The sequence below is a fragment of the Haliotis cracherodii genome, unplaced genomic scaffold, assembly GCF_022045235.1.
Source record: "Haliotis cracherodii isolate W230 unplaced genomic scaffold, xgHalCrac1.p SCAF_4, whole genome shotgun sequence".
Taxonomy (NCBI): domain Eukaryota; kingdom Metazoa; phylum Mollusca; class Gastropoda; order Lepetellida; family Haliotidae; genus Haliotis; species Haliotis cracherodii.
The window spans coordinates 9,122,824-9,145,774 of record NW_027266297.1 but is presented as its reverse complement, the minus strand read 5'-3'; the positions used below and the strand labels follow the sequence as shown (position 1 = coordinate 9,145,774).

The 22,951-nt window shown below is 38.8% G+C and overlaps 1 protein-coding gene across 1 annotated transcript in view; it reads right to left on the bottom strand.

The window, feature by feature from the left end:
* Window positions 1–22,783, bottom strand: part of LOC139478624 (ras-related protein Rab-23-like) — a 33,721-nt gene extending 10,938 nt beyond the window's left edge. Inside the window, exons 1-4 of the mRNA XM_071261181.1 lie at window positions 22,662–22,783; window positions 21,306–21,626; window positions 7,086–7,171; window positions 18–94 (exon numbers count right to left, since the gene is read on the bottom strand). Coding sequence (XP_071117282.1) covers window positions 18–94; window positions 7,086–7,171; window positions 21,306–21,460 — 318 coding nt within the window. The 5' untranslated portion in view covers window positions 21,461–21,626; window positions 22,662–22,783. The remainder of the gene's footprint in view (window positions 1–17; window positions 95–7,085; window positions 7,172–21,305; window positions 21,627–22,661) is intronic.
* Window positions 22,784–22,951: the final 168 nt, after the last annotated feature.

The following is a 22,951-nucleotide window of genomic DNA, read 5'->3' as shown; positions in this document are numbered from 1 at the left end:
GCTGGCCGCCAACCTACCTTTCTTTTCCACGATTCTATGGCTTCAAAGGAGTCTCGGTCCACGGTGGAAAATGCAAGGACACACGCCTGAGCCCCTAAACAAAAGACAACAGAGCACTGAGCGAGTGTTCTCACACATGCTATTTGTACACGACTCTATATAGGTTTGGGCTGTAAATGAAACCAGCGTTTCAACTGGAAACCATAACAAAGCAAATATTTGAGGTATTCATATAAACATTATTAATCCCAGCACGAGCCAGTGGTGAATAAAGTATATATCATTATATCCTACTCTGTTATTTAAGGTCATGTTTTACTGTACGGTGTGTGATTAGTAATGGGAGACTGGCAATCACAGGGTTTAGTCTGTGTTACAGGCAATAAAGCTTTAACAACAGTCAGATACTTTATGTTGTACAATGTGAGCAGCTATTGATTGATGCTCGTGACTAAACAACAAACATGGGCCTGTGCTCTCAAAATAAGATTATAACATACTTCTTTCTACAAAAGCAAATAAATACAGAAGCTATCAAAATAAATCTGATAAAATGGATACATTTTCAAAACAGGTATTAATGAATAAAATTATAAAATAGTAAAGATTGAAAGATGTATCAAGTCTATGACTTAATTCCCATGAACAGTTCACCATTTTCACATTGCCATGATCATGATGATTACAGTGAACAATGCACAATGTTCCCTTCAGGAGAACCCATTAACAGGCTATAAAATCCAGCTGAAGGTCTTCATGACAAAAATATATCTCAACCAACCCTGTCTAGGGCTTGTACATTCATACCAAAGGCATGTAGAAACATTGAACAGTTCCCTCAGACAGATCTACAGTGATGGGGCATCTGCATTAAGACAGTTGACATAGATTTCAACGTTACTCTGTCCATGCAACACTTTGGTGGAGGGGCTTGTTACTCATTGTTTATCAAGCAAGTGATCCAACAACTTTTGTTTACTTGTTTGTTTGTTGCTGCACTCAGTAATACTTCAGCTACATGACAGCAATCTGTAAATAATGGGTCTGGACCAGACAATCCTGTGATTGACATCATGAGCATCGATCAAGGCAAATAGGATATGACGACATGCATCCATCAAGCCAGCGAGCCTGACCACCCGATCCCGTTAATCGTTTCTAAGGACATGTGTAGTCGTGATCGAACAACTGGGTAGGACATGGGTATATAATATAGCTAACTATAACATACACAGACAGATTAACACTGTCAGGTAATCTCCATGTGGATGTAAGTATAAGCAATATAACCATGCCCTACCCAGGTGTCGATGTCTAGACAAAGGTACTAGTCACTTCTAATACACCTGTACTGAAACGTAACACTGAAAGGATAATGAAATCGAAATGAGTAAGTCAATCTCTGTAAACATTGATACTACAGCTTCTTAAATGCCACTTGCAGATATCATAGGTATCTGAATGTTTGTATTTCGGAAGTACGGATTATAGAACACCTTTCAGTGACACTACAACAACATGTCCTGCTAATCCCCATGCTAATCCTATCGTGATTTCCCGTTCACAAAGCCTACATTACTTTAGTGTTTGCTCCAGACCCCTGTGTCTACACCTCAGAACCACTTCTTTATTAATATGTTTACAGACACAATACAACTGCCGTCATGTGCCATTCTTGACAAGATCTTATTGTCAAGTAGCTTATCAAATGTGACAACAGCTTGGTTATAGAGCAGTCTGTTGAAATTAGGCCACAGACGAGATGTCAAAAACTGATATTAGCCAAGCCAACGAGGGCAGGAGTGTCACCGCCTCGACAATTCCTGTCCGAGGCAAATACAAACGTCCAAACATCAATAATAGCCTCAACAAGATGTGTTTGTTTGGTCCACCGATCACTGACCAGTCACAGGGCGAGTAGCGCAGCACAAAACCTCCAAACCCGCGTGTCAATATTTTCTCAGAATCCTAAATGTGTCAGCTAAACTAAGAAAGAAGCAAGTCGACATGCACAGAATACCTGTGCATCTCTACCTGGTCAGCTTGATAAGGGAGTAGCTCGTTACAGCGCCATCTCGTTAGACGTACCATGCGGTTTATCGGGATGACGCCACACAGGTTACGGAACTAGTTTTCATTCAAAGTTCAACTGCTTGGAAACTGAGTACGGTACACTCCTTGGTTTAAAACTGCTCGGCATGCAAAGCGTTTTTACACTGTTGGCGTAGTTGAGCTCACATATCTATAGGTCTCTTAGCTAAACTTCAAAACACATGCATTTAGGCATGTTGATATATGTGCGCTGATCTCGGGATCTTACAGGTAGTTAATTATCCACCGACATTACAGCCATTGAGCTGTCTTGTTGATAGACTGCTTACAACAGCCAGAGACACCTTACTGATCTCACTATCACAATGCCTGTACAGTAATACAACCTTATTGTAATGCAGACCTACAAAAGCCAGAGATATCTTAGCGATCTCACTATTACAATGCCTGTACAGTAATACAACCTTATTGTAATGCAGACCTACAAAAGCCAGAGATATCTTAGCGATCTCATTATCACAATGCCTGTACAGTAATACAACCTTATTGTAATGCAGACCTACAAAAGCCAGAGATATCTTAGCGCTCTCACTATTACAATGCCTGTACAGTAATACAACCTTATTGTAATGCAGACCTACAAAAGCCAGAGATATCTTAGCGATCTCATTATCACAATGCCTGTACAGTAATACAACCTTATTGTAATGCAGACCTACAAAAGCCAGAGATATCTTAGCGCTCTCACTATTACAATGCCTGTACAGTAATACAACCTTATTGTAATGCAGACCTACAAAAGCCAGAGATATCTTAGCGCTCTCACTATTACAATGCCTGTACTTCAATGCAACCTTATTGTAATGCAGACCTACAAAAGCCAGAGATATTTTAGCGCTCTCACTATTACAATGCCTGTACTTCAATGCAACCTTATTGTAATGCAGACCTATGAAAGCCAGAGACATCTTAGCAATCTCACTATCATATTGCTTACATTGCAATGTAACCTTTATGTTATGCAGACCTACAAAAGAGAGACATCTTAGCGATCTCACTATCATATTGCTTACATGGTAATGTAACCTTAATGTTATGCAGACCTACAAAAGAATAAAAACATCTTAGCGATCTCACTATCATATTGCTTACATGGTAATGTAACCTTAATGTTATGCAGACCTACAAAAGAGAGAGACATCTTAGCGATCTCACTATCATATTGCTTACATTGCAATGTAACCTTTATGTTATGCAGACCTACAAAAGAGAGAGACATCTTAGCGATCTCACTATCATATTGCTTACATGGCAATATAACCTTAATGTTATGCAGACCTACAAAAGAGAGAGAAATCTTGGCAATCTCACAATCATATTGCTTACCGATAATATAAGGAATTCCTTGTTTGAAAAAAAACGTAGTGACCAAGTATAGAAAATCTGACATGGACTGGCCCAACATTGATTGTATTTCATCAGAACAGAAATATGAGACAGATCCTATGTAATGTTCAAATTAATTAGTTCAATCATTCCAACTTCTATATTTGTTTGTATCTAATGGGACTCACAGTGGACTTCTTGCATCTATTCCTAATCTGTATGAGTAAAGGAGGCAAGAATTCGACACACCCATATTTATTATGGCTAATGCTGCTGTACTTGGCGGTGACAACCGTGACAAGTTTGTGAGGAAACTTTTGATCTAAATCTCAAAATATTTTGCGGATGGAAATTAATAATACACATAAACCAAGAATTAGACACACTGTGACTTGGTACGAACTCTACACTATCCCTAACCTCTGAACTGATTATTTCCTCACAAAGACATAATCACCAAACTTTTATAAACCAGGATATACGATGTTATACACCGGGACATGACCACAAACATCTGGCCATGTCCTGTGTTGTAACACCTTGTACCAGTCTCGGTAACACTGGCAGCACAATACCATATCATGCTATATACTGATGAGATTTATATAATCTTCATCTCTAACATTCCCCCATGTGCAAGAGCCTGGCTGTATTGTCCACAGAGACTTCAATAACAATGTGAACTGGCTAAAGGTGGTTGGACACACCGACCTGAGGGTTTCACATGACACTAACACTGTGGATGCTTGTTATTCAAACCTGTAGCAACACTTCAGGCATATGATGGCAGCCAGTAGGAATGGATTCTGGGCAAGACAAACCAATGGTTGACATTATGAGCAATGTCCCATGTAGTCAGGGTACAATGAAATGAAATCAACTAAGTCATGAACCCAAACCAACTGATCCATAAAGTCGTCTAGAACAGCCTGCTGCTGGGTAACTATTTAAGTCTGGAATTCCCACAGGGGCATACCACACACAGTGACTGTTGGTTGGTTGGTTTGTGGTTTAATGCCGCACTCAGCAACATTCAAACTATATGACGGCGTCCTGTAAATAATTGAGTCTGGACCAGACAATCCAGTGAATAATATCATCGATCCTCACAATTTGGATCCCACAATGACAGTAGTAGCAGGGTTGAACAAAGATGTCAAGGCATCATCATCTACTGTGCCATCAATGCATGCTACATAAACACTGTATTATATGAAGTCAACAATTGAGACAGAATGGCTCGACACATTGTACCGTGTGGTCTACAGACACTGATCACACAGGTGTCTGCCCTTACAGTGGAGAGACACAGTGGCTCCACACATTGTACCATGTGGTCTACAGACACTGATCACACAGGTGTCTGCCCTTACAGTGGAGAAACACAGTGGCTCCACACATTGTACCCTGTGGTCTACAGACACTGATCACACAGGTGTCTGCCCTTACAGTGGAGAGACACAGTGGCTCCACACATTGTACCATGTGGTCTACAGACACTGATCACACAGGTGTCTGCCCTTACAGTGGAGAAACACAGTGGCTCCACACATTGTACCCTGTGGTCTACAGACACTGATCACACAGGTGTCTGCCCTTACAGTGGAGACACAGTGGCTCCACACATTGTACCATGTGGTCTACAGACACTGATCACACAGGTGTCTGCCCTTACAGTGGAGAGACACAGTGGCTCCACACATTGTACCATGTGGTCTACAGACACTGATCACACAGGTGTCTGCCCTTACAGTGAAGAGACACAGTGGCTCCACACATTGTACCCTGTGGTCTACAGACACTGATCACACAGGTGTCTGCCCTTACAGTGGAGAGACAGAATGGCTCGACACATTGTACCATGTGGTCTACAGACACTGATCACACAGGTGTCTGCCCTTACAGTGGAGAAACACAGTGGCTCTACACATTTTCCATGTAGTCCAGTCAGTCATCACACAGGTGTCTGCCCTTACAGCAAAATGGCTCCACACTCTGTACCATGTGGTCTGCGGTCACTGATCACACAGGTGTCTGCCATTACATTGACGGGCGAATGTATTGACCGGTCAGAGACGACAGCCCATCAACATGAGGGAGTATTTGACCTACACTAACAAATATACACAGCTAGGCTATGAAGCCACAAAACAATTTGAGAAAAATAGATTGAACAATAGGAATGTGGCTGACTGAAGGAGTTAATTATTTACTCAAGTTAATCTATAAGACCTCTGTAACCATAGGATTTTGTTCAGGCAAGTTTCTCAGGGCAAATATCCTTCATAAAGACCATATTCTCATACAACCTCAGCAGGTATATGGCATTTTTGTCTTGACAAGGTCTGTCAAAGACTTTTTATTGTGATTGTGAGTTCTAAATAGTAAATAAATTCAAAATCCAACCGGAAAGCTTATCCACAAAAAGAACTTTGTTTTGAGCCATTGCCAAGATAATGACAATATATACACAGGATGTCTTCATCCAAATCCGTTATAAACAAATGCTGCTTTTCCCAAAATATTTTTTTGCCATTCAATGGGCACGTTTACCTATTATAATGTCGTCAACACAGCATCTTTCATCATGTGCATACCATTGGCTTTCTATGACACATGCTTTTCACTCCACTAGACCTCTTTCTATTAAGGTGGAGGGAAGATAAGGTAGGTTATTGCTGAAACATTGCTAAAGGCTAAAAGTCTTGCTTTAATGACCCTCCATACAGAAGGAAATTAATCCTACCTAAAGACATTTCCCAACTACTTGCAGCCACAACATTATCGGGCTCAGCACAAAGCTGATCTAAGTGTTAAGCCAATACCAGGTGACTTGCATCTAAGCCAAAGTCTCTGACATAGGCACTTGGACAGCTTCTGACCTTGACTTTGATCATAAACGCTGGAACTAGCTACAGAAATATCATAGCTCCTTATGGAGATAATCAACAAACCCGTATTTCCTAACTGCTATGGTTGGTTGGTCGTTTTTTAACTCAGCAGTATTCCAGCTGTATGACGGCGGTCTGTAAATAATCGAGTCTGGATCAGACAATCCAGTGATTGATATCACGAGCATCGATCCACACAATTGGGATCGATGACATGCTTCAACCAAGTAGGTGAGCCTGACCACCCGATCCACTTTAGTCACCTCTTCCGACAAGCATAGTCGCCTTTTATGGCAAGAATGGGTTGCTGAAGACCTGTTCTACCCCGAATCTTCACGGGTCCCTAATTGTTATGAATATGAAGAAGTTGAGTTGTACAAGGGGATTTGTTTTATCATTCAAACACACTGAAAACTGATAACGAAAGGTGAATAGCCTCAAGATGGAGAGAGAATGTTAAGTCATCTATGCGGATCATTATCATCTTGACAGCCTACCCTTAGGCCTGAGAAAGTATTTCAGCATGTATTGAAAAATTCTCAATCTCATTGAATGGGAGAATCTGGTGTTAAGCAATGTACTTTGAAATCTTAGAGATCAAAATAGCAAGGATGGAGTAGGATGGTGGAGGAACTTATCAATTTGGCAATAGTATTGCAACTGAGGTTGTGTCCCAATGTGTTTGCCATGGGGCTTAGTTTGGAATCCCAGATAAATCCCTGTACATGTTGGTGTATATTTAAGTTCCCACCCTACCTCTGTAGTAGGCTTTAGTGATTGCATCAAACTCCTCCTGTCCAGCAGTGTCCCATAGCATCAGCCGGATGTCTTCCTGGTTCACTCTGCAACAAATAATACCAGGTTTACATCTGGCAATGTACAGTGACATACACTCAGATTTGTCTGTTGGTCTGTTTGTTTGTTTGTTTGTAGTGTTAAGCCTCACTCAGCAATATTCCAGCTACATGACAGCGGTCTGTATGTAAATAATTGAGTCTGGACCAGACAATCCAGTGATTGACATCATGAGCATCAATCTACATAATTAGAATACAAACATGCATCAACCAAGTCAGCAAGCCTGACCACCCGATCCCGTTAATTGCCTCTTACGACAAGTATGGTCACCTCATGGGCATGGGTTGCTGAAGACCTGTTCTAACCCGGATCTTCACGGGTATAAGAGTTTCAGAACCTGCCTGAAAATTCATCAAATCTTTAGAACAACGTTCTAAAATTACTGGTCCTTTTTGGAACAGAAATATTAACATGATTAAGCAGTTTGAAAAGTGGATTATCCACTCACTATGTTTAGTTTTGATCAATATTAATAACAATAAATAACAATTAGTCCATCCTCCCTTATCCATAGCATCATATCACCCATTGTGGTACATAGCTTGGGTTTGGAATGAAATCGATGTTGCAATCACTCTTTTGTTGATTGCTTTCTGTGATACATTCACAATTATAGTTGAACCAACCACAACGATCAATGAATTGAAAAATCCATTTTACTTCCATAACATTTTTAAGGTGTCAGAAAAAAAGACAATCCCCAACTAAATGTAAAAAGTACCTAGTTCAGATAAAACAATTCATGCTAAAGCAATACCAAGGACCTATATATTAGTCGGTGGTAATACTGATAACAACTATGTTTTACACAATGATGTCGGAAGTCCAAATACAGCAACATTTCATTAAGACTACCCAAACGGGTGTTGATGACAGTAACATGACAATCATTTCATCACTTATGCCAGGCTTTTTAACTTTGACATGGAAATACCATTATATATTCATAATAGGATCAATGTCCTCAAGCATACATGGCCATACGCTGCTGTAGATGCGGAAACTCCAGGAGTACTATGTCTTGATGTATTTGTGAAAAATAGTGGCGTAAACAGATCCTTTCTATTTTTCACTTAAATAATAACCCCAAAAAGCTTCAACTTCTAAATCTAATCATGATAATACATGACCCTTTGTTGCGAAATGGATTTCATCATCTGGATCAGAGAAAAGCATATTCATGGGACAAATAATAATGTCTTCCCTATAAAAGTCTGTCGCAAAACAGGTTGAATCTCCAAGTCTGATCTTCAGTTGATTTATACAAAGTGTTATTACATGACTCAGGCTTCAGACTAAAGTGGCTGGTGTAAGGATTTCACAATACAACTATCTCCTGATATGATACAATTGTGATAAGATAGGATACATTTCACGTTACTTAATTTGCGGCAATTATTTTGTGTGAATTAATATATATTTCATAGGTTATAAACATTATTCAAAAAAGCTTCAAACTTCCTGATTATCTGGTCTCTCATTTGAAAATGAATACTGGTATGTCAACACCTGCTAGTGAAACACAAACAGAATTTAAGATTTTAAACCATACATTATACAATGCAGATATAGCATTCATTAATAATGGTAAAATAATTATTAATATGTAGGACCAATTTTGCTAACATATCATTTCATTGCTGTTATAAATGTTTCATGTGTGAAATGATACAGGATTATAATATGAATCAATACAGGTTACGTGTGTATCTTAACGTCTGAGAATATTATCGATGCACCGATGTTGGTGAACAATGACATCTCCACTAAAGTCCAAACTGTTATTAATGCTTACAAACCTGAGTTTGTTATGCGATTATGACTGGACTATACATAGACTCGTTACTCCAGCCTAAACATAACTAAAAAATTCCAGCCTAGTTTGGCAAGGGTGGAAACAGGACTTCTGTAGTCAGTTAACTCCCTTGCCTCGGGAAGACGCAGGTTGGAGGAATGAGCTAGGTTGTTTCTGACAGTATTTAAGTCATATCACTGCATCTCAGCTTAATGTTGGAAAACACTGAAAGGACTAAAGTGAAAACCCAATTTAGTTCTGACACAACCAATGGCCATAATACAGGATTTAATTTGAAGATAGGTCACTAGTCTGAGATGAATATAATTCAGGAAGGACCAATGACTCGTGGTACCACTTTTACAAACAGGTAGATGGCAACTCTGCAGCAGGTTGTTTTTCGTTGATTAGAAGAGAAGAGAAGAGAAGAGAAGAGAAGAGAAGAGAAGAGAAAATTTTACCCTGGTTTTGACATGAGTGAATTTGGAATGATGAGCGGTTCCTGTATACATAAGGGACACAACTCTGTTCACACAGCAACTTAGGGCTGCTGTTATTATCGACGACCACACTTTGACAGTTACACAGGTCCTTTAAGCAAGTCATCCAACATCACTGTGTGTGGCTTTCACAGGGGGAAAAAAATTCCCACACAATTTCTCTACATGTCACTGACAATAGAGACATTCCTCCTGCACAGTGGATAACAACATTTTAATGTGTGTTCCATTAGCAAAATTAATCAAATAGTCATAATCATCTCAACAAAATGCCAAGTAAGTGGCTACAGGTTTTAGGTACAAAGCCTCCCAACTGCTCAACAAAAGCTGTCAGCTCCGTAAGATGACTAATCCTAACAGTAAGATGTCATTACAATAGTGATGATGCATCGATAAGGAGGGGGCGTGTCTCGGCTAGATATAACACAATGTCATGAATCAGTAAAAGCCATAATTAGCCATAATGCGCTCAAAAGACGTCAACAACTTGAAGTACCTTCTTTTTTGTGAAAGTTAGTGATCCTTTTAAATGTCATTAATTCATAAGTAACTTCAGATTACATGCTTATTAAACCTGTTTGATAAAAATACCTGAGGTAGTATCAAAACTCAACATGCCCAAATCTTTAATAAAATTGCTTCAACTCAGTAAAAGTTAACTTCTTTGAGAAGCATTTAGAAGTTGGGGTACTAAGTAAGGATAAGGATAACTTCTTTATTACAATTAGGAGCGACGTTTCGGTGCAGCTTCTAACAAGGTTATCAAGCAAGTGATGTACAGAGTATGGTTGACAAGTATATTTACAGGATAGGAGGCAGTGTTTTTACAGTTGAGTAGGTAGGGCTAGAAATTAATTTCTATGCTCAATAGATTGCTAAAATCATCTGCTACAGAGTTGCCATCAAATAGTAAAATTGGAAATCAACAAGTACATGTCACAAGTCGTTCCTGAATTTTACTGGCTTAAGCTTCACAGGCGAATATTTGTTAATTTCAAATCTGGAGTTGATATTTTGAAAAAGGAGGAAGTGTTTCATTACATATGGCCGTCAGTTTGTCTTACATCAATATTTGGCTATGTATGCACATTACATACCTTTAATTGATTTGATATTATTGCAATGCAACCAAACCTACATACTCCCAGTAACAGATTGACCATGGTAACACATATCCCCCCACACCACGCACCCATCACTTTTTATAACCAGCCATCCACTCAAGTACATTTCCGTATCTGTTGATGGACAAGTCCATCATCTCTCACCCCAGCAAACTGACAGACTAATTACCAGTATAATTATCTGACTAAGATAATGGAAAATCAATTGCCCCCACAAGAAAGTCCCAGGGTATGTGCACGTAGACCCCCTGTGATGGTGTAGGGGAATGTTGGATGTAACGGGGCGGTGGATACACGTCAACCAAGTCAGGTAGACACAGCCGTTACCACAGTGTACCTGGGCATCTGCTAAATGCAAACAAGGTAATACCAGACAGGTGTGAGACAACATCAAAATGCAATTTCCTCGCCGGCTATCATCAAGTCCTGGCCGAAGGCTATGTCTGGCATGGTCTAGTGTTGTTGGTCAGGTGCTGCATACCGTACAACTATTTATTTGAGAAATCAATGAGAAGGTGTTTCGTATTCATAATGTCATCAATTCTCTTACCTGTTACGTATCTAATATATTTAAGAAAAGGCTGATTATTGCATCCAACATCTATAGAATGATCTTTGATATATTTTCTTATTCCATATTTCAATATCTCCCTCCCTCAATCCTGACACTATATCACTCTGTGGGCAGTCTGAGTCCTGATTCTAGTAATATTTCTTTCAGTCTCGTAAGTTCAGCTAATGTCACTCCTTGAATAAACAATAACACCAACTGAAACTATTCCAAACTACATGTTCGGGCTAGAAGGTTCTTTTGAACAGACTGGTTTTTTAAAAATTTCAAGCACCTATTTATCAAATGATAATGAACACAATTAAGCAATTTGATATTGTACTAAAGAGACAGATAAAACACAAATGAAAAAATCATATGATCATGGCAATGATCTCAAACGTGACATTTAGTTCATCTGCAAACACTGGAAATTAATTGAATCACATTCAAAGGACAAGATATCACGTGCACTACATGTGCAACACACCTTTCTGTCTCTCCGGAACTATTTCAAGCCTTTAAAAACAATGAAGAGTTAACAAATGGACTAGTTTCTGTGATGTCTGAGGAAATGATTTTGAAATTACTGCGCAGCCCAGACTGTCATGTATAGCAGTGTCCTCACCATGTAATGTAGTCAACCTGTTGCTGATAGCAGTAAGCCGAGACATGAGATGCAGTGTTATCATGATAATGTAGAAGAAGACTTTTATTTGTACTAAGGCCACTGGCCCATATACAATACATACATTTGAAATAGTGTGGTACATGAAAACAAGGTAATTTACAGATTTACAGGCTTTTCATAATTATGTCTTCTTTCATAGCTGTAATACAGGTATTTACATAGTTTTCAAAGTAATTGTTTACATGGAGATGACAGCAGCATTCTAAATTTATGCATATTTGAAACTCAGAAACTCATGTTTGGCATTGACCATGTCTCTGGACTGCCAGATTTATACTTCTGCAGCATTAATTCAGCCCAGTAACCTTATTCCAACTCTCTGTTCAAGCTAAGTTAATTGTCTCACAGCTGTCATCATCTCCGCTGCCTGGGCCTTGACTTGTTACACAAACCTATGAATATCAAGCAAGCATGGCTGGTGTCATCTTACAGGGTCACTACATGTGACCAGTCTCTTCTTACAGTTCTCAGAGAAGGGAGCACCCTTTGGTAGTCCTTGATTGTGGAATATCAGCAATATTCACATTCCCTCTGCAAGTCCATATGACTAATAAAGTTGAGATGGTTTTCATCAGGATCTAATAGAATAGGTTTTGATTTATTATTTGTTTATAAACAGAGGAATTCATAGAGTTAAAAATACTTCATGTTGTCCTGATCATTGCCAGACACAGTGGAAGAGAGTGTGCTGCTCTGGATGTTCCTACAATTTTGCATGCAAGTATGATAAGGTCTCAGTTGGGTCCTTAGGCCGAAACAATGCCAGAGAATATCAGTGAGTGAGTGAGTGAGTGAGTGAGTGAGTGAGTGAGTGTGGTTTAACGCCGCTTTTAACAGTATTACAGTTATATCACAGCGTATCAGCTTAATGTGGGAGGAAAGCCCTAAGTGATGCAGGTCTCAGACGGTTACCACTTCGGTGAAACCCACGAGCACGTGTATGGTGCTAACAAACCTAGAAACAAAATCGGGGCGAACCGGGATTCGAACCCACAATCATTGATTTCTGGCATGCCCAAGGGACGCAATTCTGCACAGCCTTAGACGACTGGGCCACCCGTGTCCCCTTATAATCAGTGAGTGAGTGAATGAGTATGGTTTTACACCACTTTGAGCAGTATTCCAGCAATATCACGACAAGGGACACCAGAAATGTGCTTCACACATTGTACCCAAGTCAGGAACCCGGGTCTTCGGCGTGTCGAGCTAACGCTTTAACCATTAGGCTAACCAACCGCCCCCAAGAGAATATCAGGTAATGACAAGACATCTTTTTATTCAGTGCAGGATGACTATATTATTATAGATACAGGAAGTGACATTTTGTAAGGTAAAAACGTCTTAAAAAATTGTGAAATGTGTCCTACAACAATATCAGGCTTCATGCTATGCGAATGACTACTAATTGATGGCGTGATGATACTGAGTTCAACACTGTGCCTGTCCAAGGGAATAACATGCGTTTGAAATTTCTTGTCCGAACCATATTTATTCTGCCAAATAAGAGCACTGAAACACTGGGAGACCCTTCTCATGTAACAAGTCTCCATGGACAGAGGCCCCGCTACCAGAGATAAATCATCTGGACACTGTTACAGAATAAATCACAGGCTCTGTGGGAGATCTCTTCATGTTTGTCTACATCAGTATATTAATATAAACTATCACAATACCTCCTCCTGAAATATTTTTGAGGGCCCTCAGACAACATGGAGAAGTGTAGATTGGCTTCAATGGAGCCTTCAGTGTCTTAAGTGGCCATGGTAAACTGATACTGATAGTTCCACATATCACCTGACTCCATCAACAGACAGACCCCGGCAGTCATATATTGACCACTAACAAACACAATCAATGGGACATAACTCCAACACTTATGTCGGACGAAGATGTTTGAACAGATTCCCGTTGTTTGCAGTCATGGAATCAATGATAGTCTAGGGCAATGAAATATGAGATGAAATGTGTATATGATTTATTGCAACACAAACATCTCACAAAGAAAATGTGTTTGAGATATTCTTGCAGCCTGGATCTAAAACTTCATTTAAATACTTCATAACATCTTTAACCTACCAAGGCAGATCATGAAATTAACCAAAGATGAAAAGGATCTTAATATCTAACAGCCCACATGAAATACACAAATACAAAATAAGCACTATGGGTCACATATGACTTAGTGTTTGAATGTCCAAAAACTAATCACCATAAACTGAAAACTATGACCTGAGTGAGTGAGTGACTACGTGAGTATGGTTTTTCACTGCTTTCAGCAATATTCCCGAAATATCACGGTGAGGGACACCAGATATGGGCTTCACACATTGTACCCATGTGGGCAATCGAAACCTATGATGCATGAAATATAATGATAAACATTGATAAACAGTGACAAAGAACCTCACTATTTGTCTTAATCTGAACTTCTTGAATTACCATAAGTTTGTTAGTTTGTTGTTTAAGTCTGCACCATATTCCAGCTATATGACGGCATTTGGGGCTGGACCAGACAAGCCATTGATCACTAATGTGACCAACGATCCACAACGTTGGCAAATGATAGCATGCAATCAATCAAATCAATGAGTCAGACCACCAGATACATTTGGTCCCCTGTTATAGAAATGTGCATGCACGTGTGTGATCAGCTGAGCACCAGGCAGGGAAACAACAAGTACCATATTCTAATGTGGTTTGGTACGACATGGACACAGAACCAAACCACCGACCTCCTGCTCTCCTCCAAGATGCTCTATCCACCAGACCACAGAGTAGTTTGCCTCTTACATGTCTAACGACGAGCATGGGTCACTGGGGACCTTTTCTAACCCACAATCTTCATAGTATAACCATTATTTCTACAGTGAAGCTGGTCTGCATGAACAGAGAGGCTCAAGTTTGATACACAGACAATGACAATTACTGGCGATCATTGCCAGACACTGAATACAGTACTGAGGTAATTATTATCGCCATGGTAACAATATCAACAATAAAAAAAAAGATCATGTTCTTTATATCATCTACATTAATCTACAGTATTTATTCATGGCCCACTTAACATGCCTAATTAAAGGGGGGCAAGACTCAGGCAACTGGTAGTCTTAGAAATTGGATAAATATACACAGTCTCCCACCTCAAAGAATCATTGGAAATTGGATTCAAGCTGTTCTAACATGTCTAACACCCCAGAAAAGTTACATCCATCAATTTAACTGGTGATGGTAACCCTAACAACACAGATAATATTCTGGTGGAACTAGCTGCAATGTCATACGAGGATTGACAGAGGGAGACAGACAGTTATAAAAAGTCTGTCCCTAATTGCACAAATTAGCACCATTAGAATCTGATGGGCCATCAATGGTAACCAGTGCAGTAATAATCAATATCCCACCCAATCAGAGGTGGAAGACATGAAAGTCAAGATGTCCTTGTAATAAGCCTAATTATCATCACGCTAATGATTGAACATTAAGGAGGTCCTTGGATTCAAATACTACAGGATCAAACCTCAAGGACCCCACCAATTTCATCTACTGTCAGTACCATGTTTCCATGTGTGTTAAATGTGTTATTTATTAAATGTCATATGGTTTGTGCGGATAATGTCTTTAGCATGTGGGTGCGGCCGACACCCCATTCAAACCCCAAGGCACATAGTTCTTGCTTGACTCTGCGTGAGTTCATCATCAAGAGTCCATCACGTAATGGTGTCCCTATACCTTCTCTTGACAACACCTTGCTTCTGTTCCTCATGGAAAAAACCTCACATTGTTTCCATGGTTTCAGACCCATTGTAATTGTACAAATGTTCCCAAAATGACATGTGCTAGGTATGTGATTTCAAGCTTATCATCCCTTTATTTACAAGTGGAGACAAGTTCATGCTCATGATTTTGTTGATTGAGTTAAACAGCTGTCAAAATCAGCAGGGACACACTGCGAGTGAGTGAGTGAGTGAGTGAGTGAGTGAGGGGAGGGAGGGAGGTTTAACATAGCTTGAAAATGGGGGAAAGCCAAAAGTGATGCAAGTCTTAGACATTTACCGGTGAAACCGACAAGCATGGATATGGTGCTGACAAACCAAGAAACAATCAGGACAAAGCTATTCTATTCCATGATCCTTAAGCGTTCTGAATGATCCATATTCACACACTTGCTAATGCTTGTCATCAGAGCCAACTGAAGAAGACACAGTGGTTAGGGTTCGTGATTTGACTGATTGCATGGATCGGTGCTCATGCTTTCAGTCACTGGTTTGCCTGGTCAGTGTTAGAAATTGGCACTAGTCCTGTAGTCCTTGCCAAACTGACCAATAGTTAAGGTATCATAAGGACTAGTAGAAATTTGCCCTTTTTAAGGGTTTTGCTATAGTATATTTTATCATTATAAGGACTTGTGGTTCAAACCTGTTAGTTTCTACCGCTGCTGGTTCAGACATGACTATGTGCAGGCTGTTGTGGTATCGGGTTAAAGCTGGAATACTGAACAACATCCACTCACTCACAAGGAACTCATCATGGTTTTTGTTCATTATTAACAGAAAATAATATCCACAAAACATGTTAACCACATGCAACAGGTTTGAAACATGCTGAACACATGTTCTTTCTAACTTATGAATGCTGCGAGGGTTCAAGTTCAAACAGTCCGCTGTTTCCCTGACAACCATCAATCTAAACAGATGCAGGGCCAGGCAACATCATAGGCATAATCTTCAAACAACATACAAATATGAAAGGCAAGATGTAAGATCTGATCAAAGACCATAAATAAATGCCCCATCCCCCATCCTTAGCTCGTCACCATTAAGCCGAGGCCCAGCCCAGGAGGTGAAGAGTCTCCTCAAGTTCTGCCAGTGCTCTGCTCGGGTCCTGCTGCCTGGGACAGATCCCTACTTTCAGCATAAGCGCTTTACACAGCTTTGGATGGAGGGAGGGAAGAGCTGGGTAAGGCTCACGCTGCACTGGGTCAGAGGAGAAGCTTTCATCTGCTAATTAGTCAAGTGTGCCAGCAAAACACCTGACTCGTCAAACAGCTAGTGCACTTAGCACATCATAAACACCAGTGATTTTACTAGAGATAAATAGCATTGGGATATTTTCCTGATTTGACCAACTTTGGAAAGGACAATATTTCTTCAATATACCATTACAAAATGTGGATGAAACTTCATGACAAAGTCAAAGAAAATTAATGGATCAGAAATCCGGAACATGATAAAAGAAATAATAACATAAACACATGGACATATGGGGATAAATGTCAACTTTTCACATAAAAAAAAAAGAAGAAAAAGATTTTTTTATCATGTAGCATGTCTATTGCAAGTATTATATTATATAACACTGCAGGATACATCTGCCATCAACTTGTCAAAATTTACATTGAATTTTTTTTATTCATTTTGAAATTTTGTTCTAATCAGTTCCTTGCAAAATTGTAAATTATTGCTGTGGCTTTCCGGAAATTATGCACAGATGCAATACACATTACATATACACAAGTAGATGTTGGTGGGTAGTTTGGGTTTTTCAAAAACGAAATGTAAATATCAAACACAGATGGCTTATGTTTAGAACTGAAATTAGTTGCAATATTATGCGATAATGAAGGGAAAATACACTTAAAACAATGATTATATATGCAGAAACATCCAATTTCTTGAAGTTTCTTTCCATCTGTGATAAAAAGATATGGGTAGTAATGCCTATCAAACAATTTAAAGGCTTGTTACCTGAAACACAAGTCTTATTTTCTTTTCCTTAACATCGACACCAGGTGGCGCCCTCGGATTAAGTAGGTCACTGAGACCTGTACATGCTGTACATTGGTATTTATATTTGTCAGACAGCAGGTTAAAGAAACTAAATGTTACCCTTTCGTCACTTTAACACCTACATGCTCTTGGAATTTGCATGTCGGCCTCAGTGAGCAGAGCTGATGTAAGCAAAGCCTTGTCCTACGCCGAGCCTATTGATGACTGAATGAAGCCGCTATTTAAAACCACTGCTCAGAATAAACCAAAACTATCAAACTGATATTATTTGTAACTATCTTAGGACATCACAATAAAACACAATGGCTGCTAGACAAGATATTTCTAATATTCTGAAATATACCAAAAAATATTCTTATTCATAATATTTTGATTTTTCAGACAGCTCTATATCTGCTCCTTTTCTTACAGATAACTGTTTTTATCAATATGAATATGATAAAGCTAATGAAAAATCAGCAGCTTAGTAATAACTGGATTAGTAATAATTGTGAAAAAAACGGCCCAATCATGACTACAAAACTAATATAATAACACTAATACAGAAGCTGTAACCATAACAGTTAGTACCATCAATGCCACACTCGATTGAATTATTTTCTTAAGAACCACAATACCATCTAAAGCACCAGATAATACTAGCTTAGTATACCGAGAGGGATAAGCTAACATAATTACTCTATTACTGCCAGAGGTGTCAGGAAAATGCTAATTTCCTAATCTGCCCAATACCCTCAAAATGAACTACCCTTTTTACAGAGCACCCTATTAAACAACAGTAATAAACAGTTACCAAACACTCTAATAGTGCTAAATTATACACTAATTACATCTGATCACCACGCACACAATACACGTTATGGCTGAACGCCCAGTCCCAGTGGTTGCCACTGTTGATGGTGTGTGTTAATGCCTATTCTATATACCCCTTCCTGGGGGTGGCAGACAAAGACAATATGGAGGAGACGCATGCTTGAATGAACCCTGGATCAGGTTTTAAAATTCCCTAAGGTGTGGTCATGGGATTTGTGTAAGACAACCATCCCAGTACTAAAACACAGGGACAGTATAACGTGAGATATGATATCTATATACTTTATGTGACTCTTGAAAATCACATTTGTGAAATCGGTCGAGTAAATTATACAGCACATCTTTGGACTTTTGTATTTTATACTCTCTCTCTCTCTTTCTCTCTCCCTCTCTCTCTCCCTCTCTCTCTCTTTCTCTCTCTCTCTCTCTCTCTCTCGATCATCTTAACCATTTCCTCTGAATGATGTATTCTTGCAGAGATGTTTTCAAATAATGTTAAAGTTAAAACAGTTTATCAAAGTGTTTAGGTAAGCACTTCTTTGATTAATATATCTTCAGGAAATAAATACTTCCTGATAAGTGTCACATTTCATTGATTTCAAATATCTGTTATCTGTTATTCAAAAGAGAAAAATAAAATATTCCATAATTTGTAGAAATTGTTTTAGAGTCGATTAGACAAGACTTGTACATCCTCATCTTTAGTTGCAGAGTTGACTCAATACATATGGGCTGTCCCAGCAAAGCTTAGTCAGTTAGTGGACCATGAATACCAGACCACTGGTTGAGCTGGTGGGAAAACATGGTCAACTTGCAGACAGATAATACTACATATCTAAATCTATACTTGAAAAGTATTTTCAAATGATTTATTCTGAAAAACACAACAGTCCAGTACAAACAGCTGGAGTAGTTAGACCCTGGTGCTCCAGAACAACGTTGTTTGTTTGTCTGTTGTTGTACTCCTCATTCCTCAGTATCCCAGCAATATGATGGCAGTGTATAAAATCAAGCCTGGACCAGACGATGCAGTGACTGATATCATTAGCATAGATCCACACAATTGAGATGCAATCAAGACACCTAGCCTGACCACCCAATCTATTTAGTTGCCAACCTCTTTCAACATGCACAGGTTGCTCAGGGAACCTTTACTCTTACACACAATCCCAAGGGCTCCCAGGACATTATTGGATTGTCTGAACCTATGTCAGTGCAAGAGTCCTACATGTTCTCACACCATCTAGAAAACATAGTCATGTTTACACATCAACACGCTGATTCAGACAAGGAATGGGTGGCCCTGTTTTAACCACATCAGCAAATATACTTTGAACCCTGATGTTGACAAGATGATGTGAACCGTGCCGCCTCTAGTGTCACTGGTCTCCAAAACTGATCTAGTGTCCCTGGTCTCCAAAACTAAAATCAGCTTTTGTTGATTTTGTAAAGACTGCACGTGAGTGAGTGTCACAAACAAAGTCCTTCCTGACTTCAGTGAAGTCTTATAAAAATATGCTTGAAGTTTAAGGAAATTAGTATCTAATCAAAGTACCCCATGACAGTTTACACATGTACAGTCTGTGCCAAAAATGTTCGAGTCCACGAGCCCGAACTTGTGACTTTACATTATTTTTAGTAGATCTTTGTGTTAATGTATGGACTTTGATAAGCAAAGCTTGACAGACTGAATGAAATTTGACTAGATTTGGGCTACGGATGAATGGCTAAAGTCACAGACTGCATTTACATTTGGTTTCTAACAAGGACCATGTAAGCATGTTGACACCTGGGCCTTATTTTGTAGCTGAAGACTGACCAGTGCTAAGGCCTAATAAAACTACTGTTGTGGTTCCGCCTCTACTAAATTTCAAAATATCCTAGGTGGATGGGCTTTTTAAAAAAAAAGAATGAACAAGTATGTTGGTGAACTACTGTAAAGTTAACAGTTTGGTGTATATTTTAATGTGTGCCCTTAGCAATGCTTAGTTTTGTCACAAAAAGTGAGACTACTGAAAAATAAACCAGGATTGAGACCTTAAGTTAGGGTATGTTGGGTAATTGAAACCACATCCCTGTGTATGGTATGAGAATTGAGATTACAGTAAACAAATTGACAGCACATCACCAATGTTTGATGTGTTTGATCTAGTTTACTTTAAAAAAGTTTACATTAAAAGCTTACTCTGACAGTTTTTGACAGCCTTTTGATGATGTCAATCATTAAACTTGGTGATTCAATTACAGGAATGACTCCCGTTGTCTTACTGAAGACTTGATATAACAGGCAGTTGTCTACATGGTCTGAGGTTACACCGTGTCTAACAAATGTTGCCGTGTGCTTGAGTTACTCATACAACAAAGCATTTAAGAAAAAATAAAGACAAATATATATATATATATATATATAGTTTTTAAACATTTCATGTTTTGCATCGATCTTGTAGGTTTTTACAGGGCATTATGGGTGTGGTCTATTATCGACAATGGTAATTGGTAATGTAAGGAGGAAAAGAGATGAGTAGGGATATTACTAGTAGAGACATTACTCTTTGATACAATCAATATTCTTCTTTTAACTTCTGAATGTGTTCCCTCACAAAATGTCACTACATTTCAAACAGATGAGCCCTAATACTGCAATGTATGTGCATGCAAGTTGACATAAAATACACCTTCCTTAGACAAAAACAAAGTTCAGTTTATACAGTAATAAGCCAAGACATTTGTTTTTTATCTGAAAATTAAGACAGATAAGTTTGAAGACTGAACAACAAAATTACAAAGAATTGTTGAAAACAGAATTAACTTCTTTGATAGGCATTTAGAAGTTGGAGTAACAGAAAACAGAATACTTACTCAATTTGTCTCTCCAGGAAATCAACTCCAATAGTTTTCTTATAGTCCTTGGTAAATATCCCTTTGCAGTATCGCTGAATCATGCTGGACTTGCCCACGGCACCATTGCCCACGACTACCACTTTGATGGCAATCTCCACTTCCTCCTCCCTCATGGTCAACTCCGTCACAGACTCAACACACGGTGTAATCAGACTGTATCACAAGCTATAATTCTCACCAGTTCTTATTTCCGTCTTATGGAAACATAATGGTAAACCCTTCGAAGATGTGAATTACAGTTCATATAGATAATCTTGCATGGTGGTTATCCACTAAGACCTGAAAAAGATACAAAAATCTGCATAAATTTGAGTAATATTTACAAAGATACAAATCTGACACTACTTATATAGACTTATTAAAATAAGCATATGAAGAGAAGACGAAATATCATTACAGCCTCACATTCATCTCAGATAAAATGCTATTTGCTCCAATTTTGAAAACAAAAATCATACCGCTTGAAATCCAAGAATCAACTCACATATGATAAATATACTGATATGCTTAGATTTGTTTTCAGTCTAGCCATAACAATGCTAACCAACCCGACCAATAATTATTAACTAGAAGGAATACAAGAATCCAATCAACAATACTGTCTGTCAAAACATTTGTCTCAAAATAAATTGCCTCTTCTGTCTCTCTCCCTCTCTCTATATATACATATGAAACATAAATACTGCCAGTCTTATGAAGGAATACAACACAGCAGCTAATCAAACAGAAGGCCCAAGACTCACATCTAATATACACCTGAGTAAATCTACCATTGTTTATGTATACATATCCATCCCCAGTTAATGGGCCCAGTATTTCATTCAAATGATGGGACCAGTAGACTTCAATCAAATGATAGTCCCAAATGATACACAGATTTATGGTGGTGAACAAATCAGGTTATATTATCAAAGATCTTATGTCAGTTTATGTTGTGAAATATTACATCACATACAAATGGCCCATAACTTACTCGTGTAGTACCGACCTCCACTCTCATCTGACGAGGCCCCCTAGTGTAAGTACTTGTCGATCCCAGCCTACGACTAGATCTATGTACACTTTAATAACATTCTAAAAAGTTATGGGAAAGCCAGCTCTACCAAGGAATGCTCACAAATTACCCTAAATTTAGAATACAATGGATCTTCTATGAAATCAATTAGATCTAACTTTTCACACGTTCATGATCTGATAAAAGGGTTAGGTGTAATAACACAGTACCTGTTTACAAGTGACAGTAGACAGGTGCTCGAAACTGTCACCCTGTATGTAATTAACACAAACTGTAAAGTTAAAGCTGTGAAACCGTACCTGTCTTGTTGTAGAGAACCTCAACCCATTGTTAGGTAAATATCACGTATAGGAGATCCATCGTATGTTTGTAAACAGGACCACAACAGCCACTCAAGCAGTGGACGAAACTTTGTCACAAATCTTCGAAGAGGTGAATGCGAATACCGCATCAAATGAAAGGTAAAAATTTACTATTATTATGCAACAAATAAAATGTTACATATAGTGGTACTAAAATTACCTTATGCTGAGTATCGACGTACATCGAGCGTAAACTGCAAATAATATAATATATATGGCGATTATAG